Source organism: Electrona antarctica (genome assembly GCF_951216825.1).
Source record: "Electrona antarctica genome assembly, chromosome: 4".
Classification (NCBI taxonomy): Eukaryota; Metazoa; Chordata; class Actinopteri; order Myctophiformes; family Myctophidae; genus Electrona; species Electrona antarctica.
The window spans coordinates 22,837,418-22,865,368 of NC_136809.1; the positions used below are offsets into that span (position 1 = coordinate 22,837,418).

Genomic DNA, 27,951 nt, shown 5'->3' on the forward strand with positions numbered 1-27,951 from the left:
AGAACAGATCTACAACCTAACAACGGGTCGCTAAGCGATGCCGTTGTTGGCATAGCAGATCTTGTAGAGCCGTTCTTCTTGACAAGCGACACCGTCGTACAATGGATTATACAATCGGCTTTTCACAAAGCACAGAATGTTCACATTATACATTTGAATCTTAGGCTGACTTGAAACAACAATAATTCATACGCCCCCATCGATACAAAATAGTTTGTAGCCCTAAAACCCGGACACATAATTCTGTTTTAAATTATGAATATAAGGCGCCTGCCAATTATATTAACTTTGTTTGTACAACAATATATTTTCAGAAGTCAACCCACATTTGACGACTTTTGAACCACACAAGGAAATACCTTTATTTTTTTAAAGCACACATAAACAGCTTCAAAACAACACATAAAACTTTCTTCTGGGCATAATAGGTCTTATTTTCTGCTTAAAATAAAAAGGTAGTCCCATTAACACCAGAGCGTTATTGTTTTACATAGTTATGCACAGAGCCTGTTGAGGGCTAAGTAACATCATTGCGCATATACATTAATTGAATTCTCAGCTAGCAGCAGGATATTATCATAGGAACTTCTCAACAGTGGTGTATTCCAGACAGAAGTGAAAATATAGCTCCCGCCCGAGTACAGACTAAAGAGTTGATAGTTCTGCAACATGCTGTATAATTATCAGTTACTTAACCATGCATAACCATTTAAATCCTAATACACTTAGTTGACCGGCATCTCTCAGGGCTCGATCTAGGTCCACTCCTGTTTTCCATACACATCTCTTCTCCGAAAAAGCTATAGATCTGCTATTCTCATCTTATTTTCGCCTGCTATGACATGTCCAGAATAGGAATGCTAGTGTTCATAAAGTGCATGGAGAAGTACACTTGTTGCTTTGTGAACTGGGACATCAAATGACCCAAACATTCAGTAAAACAATGGCTGTAAAAATAAAGGTGGCAACTGTTGATATCAAATAACCAGTGGTTCAGTACTGCATGTATGCGGTCATAGTTAACCCCAAAGTATGCTGTAGTTTGATAAGAGTAAATGCACAAATTTACTTTAATATTCATTGTACAATTTTAAGATGTTTCTGTAAGAAAATAATCATTTAAATGATTAACAGGAGAGACACCAAGCAATTTAGATCAAATCAGATTTATTATAAAAAAGTTAAGTGTGTAAAATCAAATGGCCAAAGGTTTACAGTGATGGGTCTTCACTTGCAGTATCTGTCAGCTTTCATTTTGGCTCTCCTGTAATAAAGAAACATGACAAAATAATTATACCAACTTTATTTATACCTATTGCCCCAAACCGCACCAATGCAACTAGTCGCAACTCCTTGCCACATAACAGTTTTAAGGACATGTCACACCAATGCAATTACATGCAACCGTTTGGTTGAAAGTAGTTGCATGGTGAATCATTGGTGTGGTTTGGGCTTACATACTCAAATGTATTTACATAAATTGGTCTGTGCACAATGCACATTCATGCGAGGTGCTGCCCTTGGGCACTAGATGAACCATGGTTATGTAGAGACAGCAGGATTGGATAGGCTTTGTAGTAGCTCCAACTAAATGTGTGGTCAAAACAACTGACTAAGCTACCGTTTGAGTTGCACTTCTGTTTTCCTGTAAGTCACATACCCATGTTCCACATACAAGTCACGAGATATGACGAAAAGCGTTTGTGTTCAGACTTTGCCTGAATGGGTGAAGAATCCAACACACTGCAGCACCTGCCCACCCACACGGTAGCCTGGGATCAAATTCGGGTTCCTGATCTGATCTGGTCTGGGGTGTAAATAACTTTACGTCATGAGGCGGCTGGAACCCCAGTGCTGTACACTTCCACAATGATTCCCTTAGTTTAAAATTGGTTTAGTTCGGTAAAATCATTAATTTAGTTTCTTTTGGTATTAATAATAGCTTGGTGTATTCTAACTCGGCGCAAGACTAAACTAATTGATTTGCATTATGGTGGAAAAGGTCCCTAGCTTTAAGTACCTCGGAGTGCACATTTCCGAGGACTTGAAGTGGACCACAAACACCTCAAACATCTTAAAAAAGGCCCACCAGCGCCTCTATTTCCTCAGGAGGCTGAGGCAGGTTGGCCTCAATACCTCAGTGCTGGAAGCGTTTTGCAGGTGTGTGGTGGAGAGAACTCTCACATTCAGATTCTCCATCACCACTTGCTATGGGAACTGCTCTGCTGCGGACAAGGCGGCGCTGCAGAGGATGGTGAAAAACGCCCACGGTAGATTCCCTTCCATCGAGGACATCTACACCAGCAGGTGCAGGAGCACTGCGACCCGCATTATAGAGGACCCCACTCACCCAGCCCAGGAACTGTTTGACCCGCACCCCTCGGGTTGGAGGCTGCGGTCCCAATAAATGCACGTCAATATTTTTTTAATATGCTTAGATTTAATGCATTGCCCTTTAGGATTTTATGCTTATTCTTTAATTTATTGATCGTTTTTTAATGTACACTGCTGGTTCTAAGACTGAGTGCGATTTTCGTTTTATATGTGCAAACTACATAGCAGTGTGACAAAAACTGGGTCACACAGCTCAGTTTTAGATTGAATACCAGGCTTTCTTCCATGATGGTTGAAAGCCTGTTGATGCGAAGTTACACACACACACACACACAGTGATTTTATACCTGTCAAGCAAAGTTTCATGAAACTTCCCGTCCGTCCTGGCCCGTTTCAACGAAGTCGAGTCCTCTTCATTCACCCTGAGGCGCCGATCCTGAAAACTCTGGAACTTCTTCCTGGAAAGTAACATGTTAGACAGCATTACATTAAGATCCATATATTATATTAAACCAATCCAGTATACTGTACACAAAACATTGATATGCCTCCATTCTCTTTCACTGAAACTGATTGAATAAGAGAATAATATAGTTTAGATACTGTGGAGCAGTGCTTTTAAATGTTCACAAATCACAATGTTAGGTGGTTAGAGGCTATGCTAGAAAAGCGCTATAAGTCCCAGATATTATTAGTATGTGCTACTCCATGGAACTTTTTGTAAATCTTGGACTAAATTTGGTCAGCCGCTGTTGGCATCAGAAATACCTACAGCAATAGAATGACACTCCCATATTTGGGAAAGGTTTCTTTCAGCCCGACTGCCATTCACTTCCATTATTTACGTAATATACAGTATGTACTAATTAACTATAAACCATGTAATCTATGACTTACAATTATGTACATTTAGGATCCATCGTGTTTGCCAACGAGAATGGGCTTCTCTATTACATGATCATGTACGATCGGGGTCTTGTTTACGAGTGAGGGGAGGACGGAGAAGGAGATCAGATCAGCCGGAGAATCGGAGCGGCAGGGGCGGTATTGCAGTCGCTGTACCGCACTATTGTGACGAAAAGAGAGTTGAGCCAGAAGGCAAAGCTCTCTGTCTACCGAGCAATCTTCGTTCCTACTCTCACCTATGGTCATGCAGTGTGGGTCATGACCCAAAGAATAAGGTTGCGAATACAAGCGGCCGAAATGAGTTTTCTTCGACGGGTGGCTGGCATCTCCCTTAAGAGATAGTGTGAGAAATTCAGTCACACAAGAGAGACTCGGAGTAGAGCTAAGCCGCTGCTTCTTCGCCTGGAAAGGAGCCAGTTTAGGTGGTTCGGGCATCTGGTTAGGATGCCTCTCGGGCGTCTCCCTAGGGAGGTCCTCGAGGCACGTCCGACTGGGAGGAGACCCCGGGCCAGGCCAAGGCGCAGTTGGAGGAAACACATCGACTCTGGCCTTGGAACGTCTCGGGATCCCCCAGGAGGAAGTCACTAATGTTGCTCTGGAGAGAAGTCTGGAACACTCTGGTGGAGCTGTTGCCCCCGTGACCCGACTACGGATAAGTGGTTGAAGATGGATGGATGTACGACACACCAACTAGACCAAATTTCTCTCCCATCTTAAATATTTCAAACCACATTTCAAAGTAAACAACCATAGTTGAATAATAATATCAAGTAAAATGGTGCAAATTAAACAACTATATATTTGCGATGTTTTAGGTTGGCGGTTGGAGACAGTGGTTTATGATTCCCACGTTGCACTCCATTCTGAAACACATTGGCGATGCTAAGCACTACATCACGAAGGCAGCTCAAGGGCAGCCATTATCGTCACGTCAACATGATGAGTCCATTTCCACAGTGTTTGCCCTAAAAAACAATAATGGAGCGAGGAGGTGGGGGGCAAAGCCTGACAAGCATAAAACAGCCTGAGATGTATTGTCTCAGACTTAATAGGCAACAGATGGGATGTGATAAATAGAAAAACAAGGAACAATCGTGACAATCATCAATACAGCAATGCCACTACACACACACACACCTAATGCAGTCCATCAACTGCATCTTTAACGACATTAACCCTTGTGTCCCAATTTTGAGCACGTCCTTATATTCACTATATATTTCTTCAAAATAGCAGCTCTACAAGCTTACATGTTGAATCGCAAAGCGTTGTGAGCTTGTACATCTGACATTTTCGAGTGACAAAGTATAGACCAGGCTTTAAGGCAGAGGGATTGATGAGGCTGTCACATCAAGGGAAGTGATTTAGCTGTCAGACCCTCGCTGCCATCAACAGAGAAAAAAAGAACGAAGAAAACATCAAGGTAATGGGGAGGAAATCACTGAATTAAAAAAGGTCAGCCTGAACCCCAGCCATTTTGAGAGAGGCTGGAGGTTTGTGCATGCTGTAAAATATTGAGCTTAAAGTGGAGCACTAATGGAAAATGGTAAGAAACGCTCAAAACCCATTTGACTGTATTCTGGCTGCTTCTGGGTTTTATCTACTATATAATGCGCCACGTCTCTGCGTACGTGTGTGTACGGTTGTAATGCACGTAACTCGAGAACCGTTTGACCCACTGACTTCACATTCGACACACGCGTTCCACACGGTTCTCCAGAACCACCACAAAAGGCTCTGGTCAGGCTCTGTCAGTGGGCCTAATGAGGCCAACTCCTTTCACCTGGGCCAGGCTCTGCCAGTGGGCCTAATGAGGCCAACTCCTTTCACCTGGGCCAGGCTTTGCCAGTGGGCCTAATGAAGCCAACTCCTTTCACCTGTACAGTTTCCAGCTTCTGCCTCAGACAATTGAGGCTCAACCAATCAGGCTCTGCCAGTGGGCCGAATTGATTGCCAAGTACACTTTTCAGTTTGCAGTCTTCACACACAGGCACATACACATATCCATGTGGGACACCGGCTGACAGTTAAAACGGGTGCTATGACAACGTATATCATTAGGTTCCCATGTTGCATCGTTCCCAAGTAGGCCGGTGGCCGACTGCGACAGGCACGTACATGTCTAGTTGGATTAATTTTAAATGAAACAAATGATTTTCTTCTTTCAAAATGTGTCTCTCAGACAGTACAATGAAATAATATCAATTTCCCTGGTAATGCCTTGAATGCAAATAACTCAACACACACAACACGTAGCGAGACATCAGTAGGCCCCACACAGGCTGGTCATCGCGGGCACAGCCGCCGGTGAAAACAGACCAAACTGTGTTTTGGAACTACTGTACACTACAGTAGTTGTGAACGTACCTGCCGCAATTGTGAACAGAGCAGGCACTCAGCCACAGCTCAGCGCAGTCGGGGGAAACCACGGTGCACTCTTGCCTCTTCTAACTACTTCCACGTTATTAGCCGACACTCCCCCAGAGCTTTTGGGGGACGGGGCACGTGTGTGTTATCAGCAGCCACGGGGCTCCGCCAAACTTTGGTCAACTCAACTGCCATTGCATCTCTGTATGTAGACCTATTTATAATTGTATTTTACCGACAGCACGGGTGGGCGGCCGTGGGCCCCAAATGCGACTGGGCCCCAAAGCAATTGCATTGTCTGCGTCACTGTAGTTACACGCCTGTTTTTCCAGCAACATTACAGTGGTTGTGGTTGAGCAGGTCATAACGGATTTGAAAACTAGTGAGTTAATCCAAACAGGACACCTTTACAGGGTGAAGGCTGAAGCGATTCAAAAGGCAGTTAGGCATGAAAAGTGTTATCGTAAAGGTCACGCACACATAATTGATCTCGCAGTTCTTCACGTTGCCCCGGTCCTCGTCCGCTATGTCATCTTTGGGCTTCACATCCTTCTCCGCACAGGACCGGATCTGTTCATCATCGACAGAGCGACACACAGACAAATACAGAGAAAACGAGAGAGCAGAAGTTACATAATTGAGTGTGCAAGAGAGAGAACAAAAGATGACGTAAGATGAGTAATGAGCAAAGTAAAAAAGATAAAGAGAAGCAGAGAGTGAAAGACGTGAGAAAAGCATAAAAAGATAAACATTAGCCATCTAAGACGTCAGTTGTGACCAAGGTTTTCAACTGGTGGTCCGTGGACCACTGGTGGTCCGTGAAGGTATTGCATGTGGTCCCTGACCATGCATTTAGTAATGTAGGAAATTGAAGATTTGTTTAACTTTTTATCGACCACTAGTTGGGAAACAGTGCACTAAATGAGCTGGTGATGTATGATGACACAAGTCGGATGTCAACAACTTCCACAGAAAAGGTTGTTAGAATTTCAAGGGAAAGTGTACTGGATTGACCGGTTGAGACACAATTATGTGTGTTGCAACTTGCAATGAATCACACATGAGCTAATATGGAAGGTTAAGAGAACAGAATGATTATGGGAAAGGAATAGATCAGTGGTTCTCAATCTTGAGCTCTGGACCAATAGCATATCTCTGCTGTCGGGAAGAAACCACCCAACTCCAAAATGTTCATTTTTCAGGAAATGAAAAATATACATTTCAGGAAATTAAGAAATCCTTATATTTTGAAAACAAAGCAATACTGGCTCATCAAAGTTGGTGTTGTGACTTTATATATTTTCAATTACCTACATGAGAGGGGGAGAGGTGGTGGAGTTAGTTGCTTTAACAGACAGTTTGAGGTTCCAAAGGAGTTAAGAGGTTTTGTCCAAAGCGTTTTTTACTACTTTCCATTGGTTCAATATTTTCGAAACAGTACAGACGTAAAGGGTATTCAACAGCACTGATTTATGCAAAAAAAATCTAAACCTCAAAAATGGAGTTAGGAGGTTTCCTCCCGACAGCAGTTAGTTAAATAATGACCATTAAGGGCTTGATTTAATTCCCCTCAAAGTAACAAACTAAATGAAGCCCTTAACAGTTAATATTTAATTTCAAGCTTTTCCCCACATGAGCCCCTCCAACAGTTTTTCATGTAATAAATGGCCCTGCATCTGAGCCAGCAGGTCCCCATGGAGACAGCCTGTCTATGAGTTGCGCATTAGGATGCAGCCTGAACACTTCACCTTCAACATCTCGTTCTCGCCTGCTGCCTTAGTCTTAGCCTCGATGTCCCCACTCTCACTGTAGGAGATGAAACAGCTGTTTGCTGCCATCAGAGCCATTTTACCCTGAAACGGTACAGACAGACAAACAGGGCTGTGGTGAGATATGTGTTGACCTGAACGTAAGAATTAATCTACACAGGTTTCAATTTGAGTTTCTAAGATCACAAAATCAACGAAATATCAACTCATGATGAAGGCCAATTAATGCTTGGAGCAACAAGTTTCGCACAACGGCGCGACAATGTGAAAGCGACAAAACAGAAATAGTCTCGGTGGATGTCCACCACAATGAAACGTCACAGAGAATTCAGAAAATGTTGCATACTCGAGTCTAATTGATTGGGAAGACGAGGTAAGCTCCACCACTATGGAGATGTAAAGACCACCTTCACATCATCCTTGTTTACTGTGCGCGAGTCACAGACATTATGAATGTTCAAAGCTAAGAGAGTGTGAGAAAGGTGAGACGCATACTTGGCCGCGTCGTTCGACAAGCATAAATAGGCCTTAACAGCATAACAACCAGAATGAATTAACTGTGAGAACTTTTAAGGGATCTTCTGTCTGGCTTCATCATATAAAACATTTAAGTCTGTTATGGCTAAGACTAATGCACTCACATTACGAATGGCTGCTTGGAATGATGGTCATATACGTAGGAAATTAGGCTAATTTGACTGTAGAACAGATTTTTTGTAACTCTGGGTTACTTCACACACGGCAGTCTGCCGAGTACCATGGGAAAGTTAAAACTGAGAGTGAACATGAAATGGTTTTATCAGCTTGTTTAACTTACTTCTTGGAAAACGGGTTCCCATTGTTCTCTGGAGCCGATGGCGTCTGCGCGACCCACCACCAAACCATCTGAGGTGATTCCCAAGTACTTTCCATATCCAGACTTCATGGCTATCCTACAAGTGCAAAATGGGTAGTGGGTAAAATTTATGTTGGTTGACATTCTGGGCCAGTTGTGACTAGTCTTGGTTTGACTTGATCTGGCCCCAATCGAGACGGCACTAATTCGTCCAGGTCCTGACCGTGCTTGCTGGAGGCAGCCTAGTATATATACTAGGCTGTGCCCTGCCTCCACCTTTGCTCACCTATGGCACTTGTTGAATGTATTTACTTATGACAGGCGTTAAATAAATAAATATGCGACTAGCCGAGTGGACTTGAAAGTCCTCTTTACTAATCGACCACTGAAAATACAGTAAACAGTAAACTTTTAAGTTATTCAGATATTCGCTAGTAGGGTGATATAAGGACTAAAAGGGAGACATTGGTCAGCTGACTAATCAAATCAAATCAAATCAAATCAAAGTTTATTTGTATAGCACATTTACATTGACCGAAGACAAACCAAAGTGCTGAACAGGAGCATGTAAAACAATAACAGAGCAACAACAAGAGCATGTAAAGAAAAGAAAAACAAAACAAAAACAAAACAAAACAAAAACAAAGCAACAAGTGAGACCGGAAGTATAAACAGACATGGTATAAGAAGGGTACGAGTTTTCAGGCAACATTAAAAGCCAGGGAGAAAAAGTGGGTCTTTAGGAGAGATTTAAAAACACCCAGGGACTGGGCAGAACGGATGGGAAGGGGCAGGGCATTCCACAGTGTGGGACCGGCCACAGAGAAGGCTCGGTCACCTCTAGTGACACATGAGGTTCCAGGCACGATCAAACGCAGTTGGTCAGCTGACCTCAAGGGTCTGGCTGGGACGTATGTTTTAATGAGCTCGCAGAGGTAAGGGGGGGCATGCCCATTTTGGGCTTTGAAGACAAACAATAATAATTTAAAATCTATTCTAAAGCGAACTGGGAGCCAGTGTAGGGAAGCAAGGACAGGTGTAATATGATCGCGCTTTTTCTTTCCGGTAAGGAGGCGGGCAGCAGCATTTTGGACGAGTTGTAGGCGTCTGATAGCAGATTGATCGATTCCAAAGTACAGGGCATTGCAGTAGTCAATCCGCGAGGAAATGAAGGCATGGACAACTTTCTCTAGGTCTGAGGGAGGTAGATAGGCCTTGATCTTGGCCAGCAGCCTTAGTTGGAAAAAGCTAGCTTTGACAACGGCACTAATCTGCTTATCAAATTTAAATTTGTTGTCAAAGAGTACTCCTAGATTTTTAACAAAGGGGCGAGTGTTGATGCTGAGTGGGCCAAGGTCAGCGTTGGGATAGCTTGGGGCATGATCGAAAACCAGCACCTCAGTCTTTCCCTCGTTGAGTGTTAAAAAATTTGAGGCCATCCAAGCCTTAATATCTGAGAGACAGTCCAACAATGGTTTAGTTGAATCACTGGTTTTTGTGTTTAAGGGTAAATAAAGCTGTACATCGTCGGCATAGCAATGGAAAGTCATATTATGTTTTTTAATGATTGTCCCTAATGGCAGAATATACAATAAAAACAGAAGAGGGCCGAGAATGGAGCCCTGGGGGACGCCACAGTTAAGGGGGGCAGGACTAGAGGAAAGTTCACCAAGCTTGACTGTAAAGCTCCTGTCGGTGAGGTAGGACTTGAACCACTGCAGAGCAATGTCAGTGATGCCGATGTAATGCTCTAGTCTGGATAGCAGGGTTGGGTGGTCAACAGTGTCAAATGCCGCTGTCAGGTCCAGGAGCACCAAGGCAGCGGGGGAACCAGTGTCAGCAGTTAAAAGTAAATCATTGAAAACTCTGAGGAGGGCTGTTTCAGTGCTGTGGCCTGTCCTAAAGCCTGACTGAAAGGTTTCATGGATGCCGTGGGTAGTTAGAAATGATTGCAACTGGGTATAAACTAACTTTTCGAGAACCTTGGATAGAAATGGGAGTTGTGAAATGGGTCTAAAATTTGAAAGAACGGAAGGGTCAAGATTCTTTTTTTTTAAAAGAGGCTGAACCTCCGCATGTTTAAAAGCAGCAGGGACATGACCAGAACTGAGACTGGCATTCATACATATTAATACACTGTTACCAACAGAGTCAAAAACATCTTTGAGAAGATGAGACGGGATGACATCAGAGGCACATTTAGTAGGACGCAACTGCATTACAATGTCTGTAAGCAGGGTAAGAGAAACAGGCTCGAAATGACTAAAGGTGGCACTTAAGGTTGATGAGATGGGGACAACAGCAGCGGGTGAGTGAGCTGCCCTGAGGGCAGTTATCTTATCAGTAAAAAATGTTAAGAAATCTTGGCATAGGGTGAGGGAAGGTACGATGGGGGAGACATCTCTAGGATTAATAATTGAATTGAGGATACTGAAAAGAACCTGGGGTTTCTTGCTGTTTTTGGAGACCAGGTCTGATATAAATCTGGTTTTAGCAGCTTTGACCGCTTCCTGGTATTCTGACAGGCACCCGCGAAGGATATCAAGAGAGACATGGAGTCCATCTTTTTTCCATTTCCGCTCAGCGCGTCTGCAGACGCATCTGAGGGCACGTGTAGAGCTGTTTAGCCAGGGCTCTGAGAGTGCCTTGGCGCTTTTTGTTTGCAGTCTAAAGGGGGCCACTGAGTTCAGGATCATGGTGCATGTGGAGTTAAACATATCAAAAAGTTCATCAGCACTGGAGGTGCAGTGATCAATTGGGGAATTTAAAATGGAGTTGTTGAACTGAAGTGAAAACCGGGAAGCAGTCTCAGGCGTGAGTGAGCGCTGGCGACGAGCAGGGGCCTGGGGTTTGACAGATGAGCAGGGAATTGAAACATTGAACAGAACAGGGAAATGGTCGGAGATGCGGAAAGATGAACGGATCTCACTAACAGAGACAGAAAGACCATGTGATAAAATTAAATCTAAGGTGTGCCCCTTTTCGTGTGTCGGGCCACTTACCGATTGGACTAAATTAAAAGAATCGAGAAGATTACTAAAGCTCTTGACTAATGGGCGGGACTCACAACAAAGATGGACGTTAAAATCACCCGTAATCAGACAGTGATCATATTTAACCATTATGCCTGATAAAAAATCACCAAAGTCATGGATGAAGCTAGCATTATATTTGGGCGGACGATAAACTATTGCACAAAACACAGGAGATGACAAATTCAACTGAAATTGCTGAAGCTCAAAGCTAGGATAGCTGACCTCACATTGGGTCAGTTGACACTGTAGGTTGGACCGGAACACAGAGGCTAGGCCACCTCCAGTGCTGGTCGTTCGGGGGGAGCTAAAAAACGAACAGTCAGGGGGGAGGAGGTCGGAGAACGGTGTACAATCACCAACCTGCAACCAGGTCTCAGTCAGGAACATAATGTCCAAATTATTGGATTTAAAAAAGTCATTAAGAATAAAGCCTTTATGCACTAAGGACCTGACATTTAATAAAGCCATAGAAAGAACAATTGGCATGGGTAAAGATGCAAGAGGCATGGGGCATGGGGGGATTGATGTTAGATGTGATGGTACTGCAGGACCCTTGAGATAATTACTGTTTAACCTGGGAGTAATTCTAACAGGGATAGAATGTGCGTGTAAATATAAATTAATTGGGCTCATAACTGGAATATGAAAGGTACGAGGGCCAGTTGAACAGCAGGGGGGGCTAGCGGTACATGATGTGGGGAGTGAGAGGGCTGTAGAAGAAGACAGTGGCTGACCGGAAGTGACGTATGTTGTTGTTGTGGGCTTACAGCCATGTGGATCGACAGGTGAAGAAGAAGTAGAAGGTCCGTGCCCAGTGGAAGAAGGGCTAGGAAAACGAAACTGAGTGGAACTAATATGCTGGGACTGGGGGCCAGGACCGGGGGGATGTCAATAACTGACGGACGAGGTGTCTGACAGATGCGCAACGTGATGTCGAATGTGATGATCTATGTTGGCCGCTAGTGCTTGGCAGCCCCATGTATTTGGATGGAGCCCGTCACGACTGAAAAAGGAGGAGCGCTGCCAGAACAAATTAAAGTTATCGATGAAATTAAAATCGTGAGTGTGACACAGGCGCTTAAGCCATGTGTTAAAGCTGTCGATCCTGCTAAAGCGCTCGTAGCCACCGCGGCTGTGGCGAAAAGTAGGAATTGGTCCGGAAAGAAAGAAAGGTAGACCAGTAGCTTGTAGAAAATCAATGAGGCGCAAATAATCCAGTTTAACGAGTTCGGATGCACGCCGCGACGTGTCATTAGTCCCAATGTGGACCAGGACCCGTGAAATGGACTGTGGAAGTGAGTTAAAGAGATTGGGTAATTTTTCCAAAAGGGCTGGAATGGTGGCGCCTGGGAAACTATGCGTAATTGAATCTGGAGGACTGACATGCTTTAAAATGGAATCAGCAACAATCAGCAATTTCGGGGAATTTGGAGGCTGGAGAGGAGAAGGACGACTAGTATGAGCTTTATTATTGGCTGCGGCGGGGCGGACCATATCGGCAATCGGGGCTGACGAACTAGTTGAGGGGGCACCTGGAGAGGCAGGTGGCTGACGGCGACCCATGGAGGGTTGTAGAGGAGGTACCGTGGTGGCTGTTATAGTGGCACCGTTCGCAGGTGGTTCAAGCTGAGTGGGACCCACAGACTGTTGCCGGACAGCCGCTTTCAGCAGGCGCTGGCGGTCATTATTTGGACCGGAGGACTTCGGCGAGGACGCGGGAGGCAGCGATGAGCCATCAGCTGGCCCTGAGGTCGGACGGGGGGTGGTGTGGGCAGATAGTGGGGGGAACTCAATTTCATCTAGGGGGGAGAACTTGTTTTGGGTGACAAGCGGGGGAACCTGCGATAACTGGGTGGCGGGGGGGGAGGGGCCTCCATGTTTGCCCCGAGTGACAGCTTTCCATGGGACCGGAGTGGAGCTAATCAAGGTCGGTTTCGAGACCCTTGGTGGACCGGTGCAGGGGACGGTATCGTCAAGCAGGGACGATGGACTGGGACGTCTGTAGGACCAGCCGACGGGGCATGGGACGGTGTCATCGAGAAGAGCAACACAGGAGCCCATGACCGCAGGAAGACCCATTGAGACCTCGGAGACTGATAAAACAGCATCAGCGGTAGGGAGGGGGTCATCCGGACATCTATTTCCTGGGCAGAGGGAGTCGAGGAGGGTCTCGTCGTCCTTAATTTGGTGGAGCCTGGACACTCTCATCTTTAGATCGGACACCTCCCGGGACAGCAGGAGGCATCCATGGCAGCTGGGCGAGGTAGGTGATACCACCATGTCTTGAGCTGAGGATACAGAGATAGCTTTGGCCAGTAAAAGGTGATACAGAGTAAATAGAGTAGGCTAGGAGAGAGACGTCAAGTGGGCAGACAGCAATGCAGAATGGCACGTACTGGCAAGGGCCACACAAGTGGTGGCCCGATGCGGAGAGTAGTCACAAACTGGTAAAAGTAGATGATGGCATGTAGGCAAAAACAGCAGTGCAGAAGGGCACCTACCAGCGAGGGCCACACATGGTGGCCCGGAGCGGAGAGTAGTCGCAAAGAGGAGAAAATGCTGGTTAGATGGCCGGTCCTGTGTAGTTAGCCTCCTGGCTATAGCTGTCAAGTTGGCTAGCAGTATAGGGCGCTGGCTGCTGGAGCCGTGCGGGTGAGATTTCAGAACGCTAAAACAAATGATCAGTGCATCTGATCATAAAAGGCACTAAACCGGATAAGAATAAACTGCTAAGACTACCCGTGGGTAGAAGGTGGTATAAAAATATGAATTAGAAATAAGTAAAATAAGCCGAAATTAAAAGACGCGACTGACAGGTAGCACAGAATGCCGACGCATGCGCACGCATCAGAGCTCACAGTCTGACAGTAGCGTAATGAACATACGTTTCCTTTTTTCGCAAAGGCTTAATGGAACCTTAATGGAATCAGCACAAGCGTAAGTCCCTGCCTTGGGCATGGCTACATGCCGGACGAACTATTATTATTTACAATTTTACATCACCATTCCATGTATATGCGTGTGAAAAGTACTGTAATTTTGATTATAATAATATACCCACCTGGAGTCAGACAGCTTGATAGCAGTGAACTGCTCAGGAGGGTCGGGCCCCTCATCATCTGAAACATTAAAAACAGTATTCCTTTATAGCAGTAGTTCTCAAACTTTTTCGTGCCAAGGACCCCCAAATTGATATGTATTTGGCTGCGGACCCCCATCTGAAAGTGATTGGGGCCAGCCTGCCAGGGACCCCCAGAAGAGAAGATTTGTGTTTAAAATAAAATAACACCCGTGTGAAGTGAGGAGCGCTCTTATCATCGTACATCATCATGACGTAACGATGTCGATTTGCTATGACGTACATTCTCCATTCATTGTCAATGGGAATTTAATGTTTGTGTTAGGACAAAAATCTATACTAAAACGCCCCTCAAAAAAATTACTCAAAGGTTTCCAAATATTTTTCTTCAAAAATGATGCAATGATGCAGATGTACAAACTTGCAGCACAGCAAAAAGTGACACGCTGTGAGCTTGTTGTAGATGTGCTATTTATTGAATAGCCATATAAATGGTTCAAATGATTGTGATGCTACCTACTATTGCTGGGGACCCCATGGAGTTGTAACACGCTAAAATAGAAGCCATTGTTCTTGTATTCATACAAATAATAATAATCTTGTTTAAACTCCAAATGTGCCTGCCGATCAAGTAGACGGAAATTGTACCATCTGGACCAATTACATGAAGATAAGGTTGCTGTTTCATCATAGAACTGTGGACTCTTTGAAGAATACCCCCTACTGGTCTAAGAGATGATCACATTAAATCACAGTAGAGAGGAAATAAGGTGGTTGCTATTCTAAATCTTCATCTTTAAAAAGATGACAAGTCTGCATTCTATGATTATCTTCAGATTTGTTTGAAATGAAGGACCTCGTTCAGCGAACATTGATTAAAAAAGTAATCATCAGTTATTCAGTTCACTCATTGTGTGGGAAATTGACTAGCATCATGCTGACATTATGCTTAAAGACACACACACACACACACACACACACACACACACACACACACACACACACACACACACACACACACACACACACACACACACACACACACACACACACACACACACACACACACACACACACACACACACACACACACACACACACACACACACACACACACACACACACACACACACACACACACACACACACACACGGTTTAGTATAGAGGGGGTTTGCCAGGGACCATATTATAGACCTGTCAAGGATGAGCACAGCCTGCTAGACCTTAATAAGGCAGACATTAATAAACCACAAGTGTAATGAGACGTGAAGAGCTTTTTTAACAAGGGCTGGTTATCTACGAGATGTGCCAGACCGTGGGCCCTCTGAGTTTGATTAAAGAACATCAGTGATTTTCCTTTGAACCAGAAGTTGAACGTGAACATTTTGTGCTTTTTCAGAAGGAGCTATTATTCAGTAATGTGTGTACAGAAATCCTCTTCTAAACAAAATGAGAGGAAATCTCGAATCTGTCTCTGTCTAAAATGCACAGCCTCTTCTTCCGCTTTCATCTTATACAGTCATGCAGAGGATGAGAGTCCACAGAGGGGAACTGGGATGTTTCAATCTTTTCACTGGTTACAGTAAAACATAAAACGTGAGCTGAATGTAGTTCTAGTGAGTGGCAGCTCAGGGTAGACCAGGGCCATCTAATAGAAGAGTTGCGATATTGAGGGGCAGAAAACATGTGGTCATGTACTCGGGCGAGCCCATAGACTTAAATGCATTCTGTAAACTTCCGGTTGTCCCCATGCAATACTTCCGGTTGTCCCCATTCAATAGAAGTCTATGTAGAATAGCCGCCGGCCCCATGAAGTGAGCGGAGTTTGCGTAACACTGTCTTACTCTATGGCTCTGGGGTAGCCCATTGCAATGAGCATCCCTCTCCACTTCTAAGTGAAAAACTCCTAAAATAATATCATCACATTCAAAAAATAAACTCCTGTCTGAGTTGGCTTGCTTTTTTTATGCGGACTAAAGGCCTAGGTGAAAGCCCAGTCAGGGGTGAAGGATTGAACTAAAATGTAGTTAGTTAAGTGTGTACGTGCAACTCCTGTTTCCAGTTCAATGCTGGTGACTTGCCAGCTGGACCCAGTGGTCACTTAGTCACTCACCTCCCTGCACTTGACGGCAACTCCTGACTGCAGGGGAAGGAACGTGATGCTATTATCTGCGTCAGAATCCTGGCTCTTGCAATTCCCTCCAACTTAACTGTCTACTGGGCTTCCTCTGAACTCTATATATTATCCCTTGCAGAAAAGTAACGCTGATGGTGCTTTTCAATACCACGCTTGAGAAGCCAAGGAGAAGATTAACAGATGTTGTGCAGTGCTTAGGGAACGGTTCCAGCTTCTGCTACGAAACATTACCTGGCAGGCTGGCAAGCAGCACAGGAACCTGCATCGAATACATTGTCGAAAAAACAGGCCTGGTATCTCATGCTGTTCTTTCTACTGTATATGCAGTTGTACTCTCAGAAGAATTCTTCCACTATCTGTAGGAAATCAATGTAATTCGAAAACTGACAGGTGCTGTTCAGCATAATGCTTTGTTTTCAGATCTAAGGCAAGCTGCGGTCCATGAAAACAAAACAAAGCAAAAATCCCTACTGTCTGACTTGTACCCAGTCGTATCCTAATTGCTTCAAAAACACTTTTTGTTCCAATATTGTACTTTTTAAATCACTTGCAGTGTAAACCTTACCATGCAGTAGCGAGGAATGCAACTGGGCATGACCGCAGGGTACAAGTTCAACACAAGAGTTCACATGCACTCGCACAGGCATGTATATCATTCGTGCATGAGCCTGAGTTTATCTCAAAGGTGTTTTAAAAAGAACATTCCATGAAAAAGCAGTATTTTTGAAGTAATGAGGATAGGTTTGACACAATACAATTCATTATACTCTGACAGCTGTGTTGGGAGTCTATTTAAACTCCCAAATATTGTATTTAATTGTGGACCCCTGTTTATTTCAATCCATCAGGTATTCTCATTTCAATTCTCCATTCACCATAAAACCATTCAAGACTTCATGGGGAGAGTAATTTGACACATTATGTTTTATTTTATTTTTCATTGTGGGGTGGAAGTATTCCTTTAAAGGGCCACTTCACCACTTTTGTAAACAGATCTTATTTTAATCATGTTTTAGGACACCTGGAGGTTTTGTATGTAATATGTGTCATGACAATGCACTTCATTGTGGAAGCTAAAGCTGCCAAAATTCAAATGAAATGGCAAATGCAAAAAGTAAATTGAAATAAGAGAAATGCTTTTTCATTTCTGCTTCCATACTTCCTACCCTGGACTACATGTTGTCTCAGTAAGACAGCCCACATGTGGTGTCTCCCAACCACAAGTGCGCCAAAGCATTATGGTCATTGTAGATATTCAACAATCCAGTCAAACCCTAGTCAAACACACATACTTCATTATTTTTCTGGCAATATAGTGCAAATTTCAAATTGTGCTACTGCCATCTACTACAAATACTATTAACATTGAGTGATTGCAGTTTATTTCAGTGGTGAAATGGCCCTTTAATGCATTGGACTACCACAAACTCCCACCCCACACCCAGCTTCCATGAGTGAGTGAGTGAGTGACCAGGACTCTGATCCCACGTACCTTGGTGTGGTGGGCCAACAGTGAAGAGGCCAGTATCCAAGGCATGGATGTAAGAGTTGTTGTTCATCTCCACAGCAACCGTTCCAGTGAGGTCTCCAATATTATTGATACACCACCAACCACCTGAACAGCAGAATGGAGTGTGATGGAGCACTGCACTAATACATTGTGTTCCCATTAACCATAGCCATTAACCCTGGTGTCCCTATTTTGGACAAATATTTCGATTTAAAAATGTAACTAGAAAAAGTGCCCTTCTGGGCACAGGTCTCCACCAGGAGGATAGGACTGTGTGAGATGTTTGGCAAAATGTTTAGGAGTAATATAAACATGTTTGCCTTTGATGGCAATTGGATGATTTGAGGCATTTTGTTCCAAAAATGTGTTTTGCAAAAATCAACCTGTTGGTGGCGCTATAACAGGCCAATGTGAAAAGGGTGGGACATATTCCTCAGCCTAGTAAGAAAATGTGTGAAAGATTTCACGTAAATTGCATGCTGCGTTCATGATTTGAGGCTTTTGTTCAAAACGGGGCAATCTTGCAAACTGTGAAAGCCAATTATAGCCAATTAGGATGGAATATGAAATATCGGACAGATCCGACTTGAGCACATGACCATAAAGATACTGTGTAACGACTCGTGAGATTTTTGGACAGAATCTGGAGGAGTAATATCAAAAAATGTGTTTTACAAAAGTCGGCCTCCTGGTGGCGCTATAAAAGGCAGATGCGGAAAATGCAGGTCAAAGGTTTGTCCTTGGCCTCTAGGGAGTGTGCATGCAACGTTTCACGCAGATCGGTGCAGTTTTAGGTAAAAAATGTGAAAAGCTGCCTCATGGTGGCGCTATAACAGGCCGTTCTGGAAAATGCGGGGCAGAGGTTCATCGTTGGCATCCAGGGAGTGTGTGTGCAAAGTTTGGCATCGACCGGGTTAACGGTGCCGGAGATTAGCGGTACACAGACGGACGGAAGGACGGACGGACACACACACACACACACACACACACACACACACACACGGAGTGCAAAACATACTCTCTCCCCATGCCTTCGGCCTGGTGGAGACAAACAGACTATTCGAAAATAAGCGTACACAAGATGTCATCATGTGATGTGATGTGTTGTGAGCTTGTAGATTGGCTACGTTTGATACTTGTTACATGATGATGTATGGGGCTTAAGTGGACTTATATCCACTACAGCTTTAATAAGGTTTACGGTGCATTCTAATTTGTAGCTCTCCGTATATCCTCACCCAAACATTAATTGCTGCACATTGGGGTCAGGTCTTGTCATCTAGTTTCATATCCATTTGAAAGTTGTAGCAGAAAAAAAAAATATATATCTCCACTTTTTCACAAGAATCAAATAGACAACATTCTCTGTACAGGACAGGGTGACATTCACAGCACCACTACACACATACTGTATAAACGTCCTTCAATGAACGCATACATATGGGACACACATATTGACAGGTGCGTTGCGTTTGGTGTGGGGTAATTAATCACAACTGTCAATTTAAATGCATCCATTGAAGGAGGTTTTCATAATGTGTTCAGTGCTGCCGCCTGTCAAGTACAGAGCATGTGGTCCGTGTGAATCTTGTGGAATAGTGCCGATATTTTACTATGTACGGTTTTCCCCTCACAACTTTCAAACTAAATGAAATGAAACTAGAAGAGCGAGTGGTCACTAGTGGTCGCTAGCTTCTTCTAGTACACGAGCTAAAATTTAAACACAAACAGTCAGCCAGCCAGGCAGCCACTACGGATGGATGGAATATCACCCATTCTAGGTCTAGGAGGACACACACATAATTGTGACGATACAATTCAGTTGTTTGTCATTTTATACACCTGATACATTTGAAATTATCTCTAACATCACACACCATAATCTAACAAGAGCGAGCACACCATTCAAAGTAATCGGGCGACTGAAAAGAACAGGGTGGCCACGTCCATTGAAGTTCAATGGAAATTGGAAAAGTGGCGCCCTGTTATATTCTGTTCCTCAAGCTATATACACAAATTACACATACCAACAATATCCTTTTTGTCCACTTCTTCATCTTTTGTCTTATTCTTATCTTTATGTTTCTTCTTTTTCCTGTCAAAACAAGACACAGACACGTTTACATTGGCATCATACGTTGGCATCAGGCAAAGTATATATGTTACAACTGTTATAGTTACAACTGATATGCTATTTACTATACATTTTCTTTTCAATTTTGATATTTAGCACACTTTTATCCAGACACACATCTACACTGACCTTGGATCAAGACGGTCAACAGTCTTGTATCAAGGCTATATCTAGCCGCAAGCAACTCTTTTTGAGGGGCGCTAGCCCCTCCTATGTCCAGCTTTTGGTGTGTGTGCACAAACTTTGTCCTACACAAACACCATGACAATGAATGGACAATTTTGAGTGTTTGTGTAAACACAAACATTGCGTAACACAAACATTGATGACGAAGGTGAGGACGCAAATTGCGTTTGGCCGGAATGAGATGATGTATGATGATTTAATATCTGGAATCTACAGTTGCAATGCCAACCCTTGACAGCCCTATCTGATTGTATTAAACGACATTAAACTCACCAACTTTGCAGCATTGTACGGAAAGCTTGAATTATCCTCTTTGTATCTGCAAAGTTTTTGTTTAATAAAAATCCACCATAGACATGTTATGATGACATAGCTCTGGTCCAGTGCGTTAGAGAGAACTCGCTAACGCACTGGACCAGGGCTAATGGTGACTATGATCTACTTCTACTTTATGTCAATAAATTACGAGCAGGTGATTATTTTTCTATGTTCTAGGTCCTTAGTACCAACTGTTTTGAAATTGCACATAATGCAGAAATGCAGCAAGGACGTTTGCGTTGTTGAAAACGAGCGCTTCCAAACAAGAGCTTTCCGTACGGCTGCAATGTTAATTGGTGAGTTTGACATCGTTTAATACAACCAGATATGATATAGTACTTTATTGTCAGTTCACACTGAAATTTGTCTTGCGTACTTTTCTGTTTGGACGTATGGGCTGTCAAAGGGAGTTGTCCTGTTACCGCCAAAGGTTGGAAATTGGCATTGCAAGTTGCAACACTAGATTCAACATGTTGTAGTACTAACTACTAGGCTATCCTACACATGCAACTGAAGCCACGTTAGAGGTTAGACTGTAGCCTAAGATTTAGACTCTCGTAGATGTATTTATCGATTCTGATATCATCACTCGGATGACGACAGAATCGAAAAATACATATTCGAGTCTAAATCTTAGGCTAGCTAATTAGACTGGTTGTTAGTTAATGTATTAAAACCCAAACGACTCGTACAAAATTGCCCTAGGATGGACTGATGTAATGAATCTAATAGATGCTTTACAGCCATAAATGGAGCTATTATCTTCGCAACCTAATAACACAACATGGGTCGGCACGGTAGCATTAGCTATGTTAGCTTTTAGGACTGGACCACCAAGGGGAAAAGCAAAACTATATTATTGAACAGTTTACTAGCTATCTTTGGTGACCTTTTCTGCGGAGACATATTTACCCTTTTTTCATTCCTTTTAGTACCAGCTTAGATGATTTTACGCGGGAATATTCATCCATGTCGCTAGCCTCTTCTGGTACACGAGCTAAAATGTAAACACAAACGGTCAGCCAGCCAGGCAGCCACTACGGAATTTACGGAAGCAGCAGAGGTTCAAAATTCAAATTAAATGGACCTGAACCTCGATCCCTCCCAGAAATGAAGCCTGGTGACGCGAACCGCGAAGATGGATGGATCATGGATGGATTCTGACTGTAATATTTTATTTTATTGCTTATTTTTCCTGAAAATATGAATAGTGAATATATATTTTATTTGGATTAACAAACTGTAGCTGTACTGTACAGTACTACAGTTCTGTGCTTTGTGGTCTGTTTATCACCTCATTACAATCACCTGTTGGGTTTGTTTGGGCATGTTTGTTTGGTCCAGGTTTGGTCAGAACAACTAACAGGGAAGTACAGGGAGGAAAGAAGCTCTCAGCTTTATAAGTCTCTACAACATATAAAACAAGTTAAAGAAGAACAAGAACGTAATATACTCGTAAAATAATCTGTGCAGAATGCGAACACGGTATGTTGTTGACCCGGTGTTGTTTAATGTTTGAACTGTACAGTTATTGTAATTGCATCGTGCATTTGTTTGTGTTTATGTGACATGTGGACACTTTAGGGACAGCAGCTTGACTGTCAACAAGGACTTTCATAATTGTGTTAAAAAATATGTAAAAATTTGTTTTGTGTTGCAGTTTTTCCACGTTCACGGTCGCTTGGGTATGAATAAATAGCCCTCGTGATGGAGCGTGGTCTTATTCTGCCAGATGAAGACAGTTTAGGAGCAGTTTAGCATTATGTGATGAGGGGTATGCATGCACTGCAGTACATCAAGTTCGTCAACATTGGATTGCTAATTGCTTTAGGCCTACTCATATCTGTTAATTAAGCATGTTTTATAGTAAAAACCGGTGGTTCTCAAAGTGCGGTTCGGTGACCCCCAGGGGCCCTTGAGGGGCTTAATCCCTCAAAAAGAAGCCTATTGTCAACTAAAACCCTTTATCTATTTTGGTCCCCTGGCAGGAAATCTTTGGCTAAATAGCCAGGCCTACATATATTAATGTACGGTTATGGCTCCAGCCCCTGAATCGCTAACCACGGCCATTGTGAGTGACCTATAGCAATCTTCTACTACAGGTCACTCACTTCATTGCCAAAGCTGTTCTAGCACGGGTTTTATGGTGACATCAGTCACACCATGTGATGATAGGCATTAGTGCCACTCAGTCAGTAGGCTACTATATCATTTTGACCAGTGGCTCTCAAACATTTTCATGTCAAAGAACCTCCACATTTATAGCCTGCCACTGGGCCTGAATTTTCATTTTGGAAGAATGTTGCATTCAGGGTCTCGGACTTGGCTCTGATTCTGAGTGAACAACATGTGAACCTTATAAAGTCATGGCCGAGCATCAAGGGGTTACTTTTTACAATGTCAACAATTTAAGGATCTATTAAATGCAGAAAAAAGGTCATTGTTAAAATGATGTACATGAATGGGGTGGAAATAGCTGAATGTAGGCTCTCTACATTCAGCTATTTCTGCCCCATTCATTCACAAATAGCTGAATGTAGAGAGAGCATGCCTGGGGAAGTCCAGGTTCGATCCCTAGCCTCAGCAATGTGTCAGCATCAGCAAACTGCTCCCTGAGGTGCTAGCCCATAGCACCCACTGCTCCTGTTAGGATGGGTTGAATACAGAATACCTTAATTCATTGTGTATGCAGATATACTGTGACAAAAATACCACAAAGGCGAATGGACTATATTATTATGAAGAATTCAACAAGATTACTGGTTTAGTTTTGACAAGCTATTGTTGCAATTCAACTCAGACAGTCACCAATCCACTGTGACATTTAAAAACCGTATCCCGATCAACCTGTGACGTGAGAGTTGATTAGTATCCCTCCCAGGTTGATTTCCTGTAAGGGGAGATGGTAATGACCTCAACAAGGTGACATGGTTCAATAACTGTTTATGCAAATGAAACCCATTAGACAGGAATGGTCTAATCAGGGGTCTGAGACAGCAGCTAATAAATCACTTTGTTGACAGTGTCAAGAAGTAAAATAAATGAGACACAAGCTTGCGTTATCTGCCCTCTACAGTAAAACGCTACGACTAGGGCTCTCTTAACACCCAGTGGAAAAGACAGCCAGACAATGGTGGTGACGGGAAGGGCGGGCATCCTAAAAGCAACAGCTTCATTATGCACTCTCACTGTCTCACAGTTCCACCACATAACCTGTCTAATCTGTTAGTTGGCTGGACACCAGTGTATTAATAAGACTCCTTTTGTTATTTTGCCTTAAATATAATGGAGTCATAGAAGCATGGAGCCTACCTTATGATAAATAAATAAAATGTGCCAACCAGTGCTTATTATTACTCTATAACTCCTAAAAGATGACCTGATGAAGGGCTAACAGACCGAAACGTTAAAACCTTTTACATTTGAAGATGGTGTGTGGGAGTTCTTAAATCCTTTTAGTACGTTGGGACCCTCGTTTGGTCTTCTACGCAGCTGTCACCTTTTGTAGGTGTACTGTACAGTGCAACAGACTTTACTTTTTATTACTGTATAACCAAATGGGAGGATTTTTCTTTATACTTCTTCCTTCACAGGTCAGCAAAGAGACCATAGCACACCGAGGGCAGAGAGGTGGAAGGACACAGATCACCGATGCCACATGGCTGACAGCCTGACACACCACCACCCGGTCATCCACCGGCAGGGCCAGACTGGTGAATATTTATATATTTATATATAACATGTTAATTAGACCAATAGAAATATCTTTGTGAATTAGAACTCTGGTTGTGATTGATCATCTGAACCAATTTGCGTGTAAAAATGTTTTTATACCCAAATCCCATGGAGGATGATTGTAGAAACGACCAAATGGATGTTCCTTCGATTAGACAAGGCACACAAAGCCTTAAATTAAACACAGCCGGTAGTGTGATTTGTGTAACTCTTCATGGAGATAAAGCGAGCTGCTTTATCTGTTAACAGCTGTTGCTGCTATGCTATTAACATGACAATGTTTTGACCTCAAAACCCTGTTTGATTTAGAAGTTAGTAGCCTATTTTACAGCCTGTGTGGTGATTGCTTTCTGAAGGCATTACTAATTTCAGGATGTTGCCATATTTGCAGAAACAAGCTTGATGCGATGCGGCATGCCGTGATTAAACTAGAAAAAAGGTGCTCCCCGGAGTGCAGATCTCTAGTCAGTTTGTACGACAGACGGTGTAACTGTTCGAGAGCTGGGAATGATTCTTGATGGTGTTTTTGTGTGACATAGGCCCCACCCCACCCACAATGTGTGAAGACAATTACAGGCAAACGGTATGGAGTATCAAAACTTAACTGGTCCTTGCACATGACTCAGGAGACCATTTCTGGCTAATTTGATGAAAAGGTAATGCTTTGGCAACAAATGGTGGCATTTAACATTTGCGGCGCCTGTGGAAATTAAAGCATTTTTGGCTAGACTAGAGGCCCCTCAATGTGTGCTTATTTGGAGAAAAATGGATGCTGCCTTTATGAGTTGTGCCATTTTGTACTAATATGAATGGAACCGCTCAGTGGGGCAGTTCTTGTATTGTTTTCCTGAGAATACGGTTAGAAATAATTTCAGCCGTTAGGCATAGTTTTACGGTTAAGTTTAGGACTAGGGTTAGGTTTTGGCACCGTTTTACTGAGGTTAAGCTCAGTTTTACGTTTAGGAATACCAGGCTGAGCAGTTCCATCGGTTGTATGTCCGGTGATTGTGTTGTGTGATTGTTTTCGGGCAATTGTTCTATTATCTGCTCACATACACGCACATAGACGGATGGACAGGGGTGAAAACATAATCACTGCCCCCTGCATTGCAGAGATAAAAATAATCAATAATGGCTGAAGGAATGGATGTTAACCACATATTTCAAATACAATAAAATCACATGACAAAACTTTATGACAATCATATATCATATTTGTTTACTACATGTTTAATCTATCACATGCTAAAGGATGAGTTCATTGATGAGAAATACTTTGTCCTTTAGTGTCTTTCATGCCCTTGTTAAAACTCCTGCTGCCTAACAAGGGTATCTGCACCATTAGCTGCCTCTCAACTGTGAAAAAGAACATTTATCATCCTCTCTCTAACACCCATGACACCCTCAAAAAGCATTTAACCCCTTCTGGTTAAAGCATGTTTTTACCCTGGGAAAGTATTCCAAGCATTCAGCTTTTTTTTGTGTGCACGAAATGGGAAAGGATGTCATGGTGGTAGCTGTTGTCTTTTTATTGTTGGTTAGTTATTTCTATACACACACTGATTAAGTCTGGACGACCAAAAGCATTATGGAATTGGAATGGCATATGATGGACTATGAAAATAAGCAAACAGGCGTTTGCTTTGTGTTTGCGTTCGCATTTTCTTTAGTTATTTCTCCACAACATCAACAAAATCTGTGCCGGCGGGCATGTCAATGGAACACTTGTCTTCCACCAATTGTATGCTACTTCTTGTTCTGTGACAGCCGTTCACACCCCTCTCCCTATTTCTCTTTCTTCCTGTTTCCATGCATCTCACTCACGCCTTCCGGGCCTCTAATGTTTAACATTATACAGTCAGAAGTGCCAGCCCCTGCCTCTCACCTTCCCTTTTCCGCCCTATATGTGTCACTTAAAGTGCTCTAGAGAGGATTTAAGAGATCAGGGGGTGAAGATGATGACAGTGTGGAGCAGGTGTCCTTAGGAGACGGCGTGGCGCTGCATTCCAACAGGACCCTGCTCCCACTTTGTCATTGTGTCTCCATTTCCTCACGGTGCCTCCGGGGGTTCCATGTCATTCGTATGTGAGGACCCGTTCTGAGTCTTTGATGTGGACGACACCGTGTGAGAGATGGAAATAGATCAACGGTAACCGAGCCCTTGGTTAAAAATGGCAACACAATGATGTAATTCCCTGAGCACGTCAGCTGTGATAGGTCACAAGTTCACAACCTGATAAAGTGTCATGTAGGAAAGTTTGGGGGAATAATGCATATCGTCTATAAATGCCATACGTGACTATGTCATGCCATGTAGAATTATTGTTACTGGTGCCCATCCGGTACCAGTCTACTCAGAAACGATGCAAGTTGGGAATGCATGCCCTACCTGGTTATGCAACACCCCTAAGTACTTGTTAAGTTGTTGTCAGAGTACCCAGGGCGTTACCAACCACCATAGTATGATAGTACATATACCCTATGTACTCTCTGAGCCTCTGAGGCTAGTCTGTGATATCAGTACTATAATGTCATATTGATGGCATCAGGGATCACAATATGCCCATGCATGGGCATATCAGTTGGATCGGCGGTTCTGTACAAGCGCCGATGTGGCTTACTTCACATAAGGCACCACACTCCCCCAGATCCGCTGCGATATGCATGCCAGGTTAGAAGTCGATCAGCCGGACAATTTAATCATTATGCCAATTACCAAATTATTCTTTTGTGACCATCGCGCTCTGACTAATGGTGCGTTACCCACTTAAATCATCATTCTGCCATTCTGCCACCCGTCTGCCATTTGTGATGGAGAAATAAAACTGAAGTTCAAAATCCATTCTGGCTGTGTGCGACCCTTTACCTATATTTATTCCTACAATTACCGAATTCCTCCACGTCTCTTGTATGGCTCACCTGCCAATCAGGAGCCCCCAAAGGGAGGACACGGCTCAAGTGGAGAAACACCTGTTCAACACCCCCTGCTGCTGACAGGCTCCACCCCAGTGAGTAGTAGTTATACCCTTCCCACTCCGCATCCCTTCTGTGGACATGGCCATTGGCAAGGCAGAGATGCCATGTGGAATTGCTAAGATACATAATTATAAAGTTCACACTCGTGTGAAGTGAGGGGCGCCCACTCTGACTGCCACATGACGTCACTACTGTCTTAAAGCAAACATTAAAAGTCCATAGACTTGGCTCAATTGGCTGCCATTAATTTTTTTTGTTAAAAGTGCTCTAAACAAACATTAAAAGTGCATAGACTATGGCTTGGCTGCCATATGATGTAATTTCAAAAGCCAGGCATTGGAGGGGCTAGCGCCCCTCAATTTTTTTTTAAATGTAGATACAACATGGGGGTGAAATCATATGATTTAAGTAATATATAACAAGCGTTTAGTCTACAGACGTGTGCAGAGTGTTCAGTGGGAACACATAATGTGTGCATCCCCTGCAGCAACATTTCTTCCAACATTTTCAGGTACATTTATATTCATATTTATTCAAGCATCACCTTCCCAAGATTACCTGTCACCCAGTAACTAAGCATAACTGAACAATGTATTTCAAACCGTGATGGAAGGGAATACCATTGGTAC

General features: G+C 43.3%; 1 protein-coding gene and 1 long non-coding RNA gene across 3 annotated transcripts in view; one reads left to right on the forward strand and one right to left on the reverse strand.

Moving 5' to 3' along the window:
• Positions 1 to 1,150: 1,150 nt before the first annotated feature.
• Positions 1,151 to 21,685, reverse strand: frg1 (FSHD region gene 1). 2 transcript variants are annotated; one of them, XM_079498212.1, is made up of 9 exons: positions 21,524 to 21,680; positions 20,001 to 20,068; positions 17,956 to 18,078; positions 14,308 to 14,365; positions 8,194 to 8,308; positions 7,356 to 7,460; positions 6,086 to 6,177; positions 2,682 to 2,792; positions 1,151 to 1,264 (listed from the first exon to the last, which is right to left on the reverse strand). In XM_079498212.1, the coding sequence occupies exons 1-9, from the start codon at positions 21,580 to 21,582 to the stop codon at positions 1,228 to 1,230; spliced, it is 768 nt and encodes a 255-aa protein (XP_079354338.1). In that variant the 5' UTR covers positions 21,583 to 21,680; the 3' UTR covers positions 1,151 to 1,227. The 2 variants fall into 2 exon arrangements, with proteins under 2 accessions (XP_079354338.1, XP_079354337.1); XM_079498211.1 differs by lacking the exon at positions 1,151 to 1,264 and adding an exon at positions 2,332 to 2,392 and having other exon boundaries at positions 2,655 to 2,792; positions 21,524 to 21,685.
• A 31-nt stretch (positions 21,686 to 21,716) lies between these two features.
• Positions 21,717 to 27,951, forward strand: part of LOC306921099 — a 37,137-nt gene continuing 30,902 nt past the window's right edge. The window contains exons 1-2 of the long non-coding RNA XR_013789736.1: positions 21,717 to 21,777; positions 24,205 to 24,324. This is a non-coding gene — a long non-coding RNA (uncharacterized lncRNA). The remainder of the gene's footprint in view (positions 21,778 to 24,204; positions 24,325 to 27,951) is intronic.

Bases quoted from the DNA above. Each gene is read 5' to 3' on its own strand.
- frg1 (XM_079498211.1), bottom strand. From the start codon at position 21,582: ATGGATGAATATTCCCGCGTAAAATCATCTAAGCTGGTACTAAAAGGA. The intron at 7,461-8,193 runs GTAAGTTAAACA...GTACCGTTTCAG, and splicing joins GGGAACCCGTTTTCCAAGAA to GGTAAAATGGCTCTGATGGC. The intron at 2,393-2,654 runs GTGTAACTTCGC...TTGGGACCGCAG, and splicing joins ATCACTGTGTGTGTGTGTGT to CCTCCAACCCGAGGGGTGCG.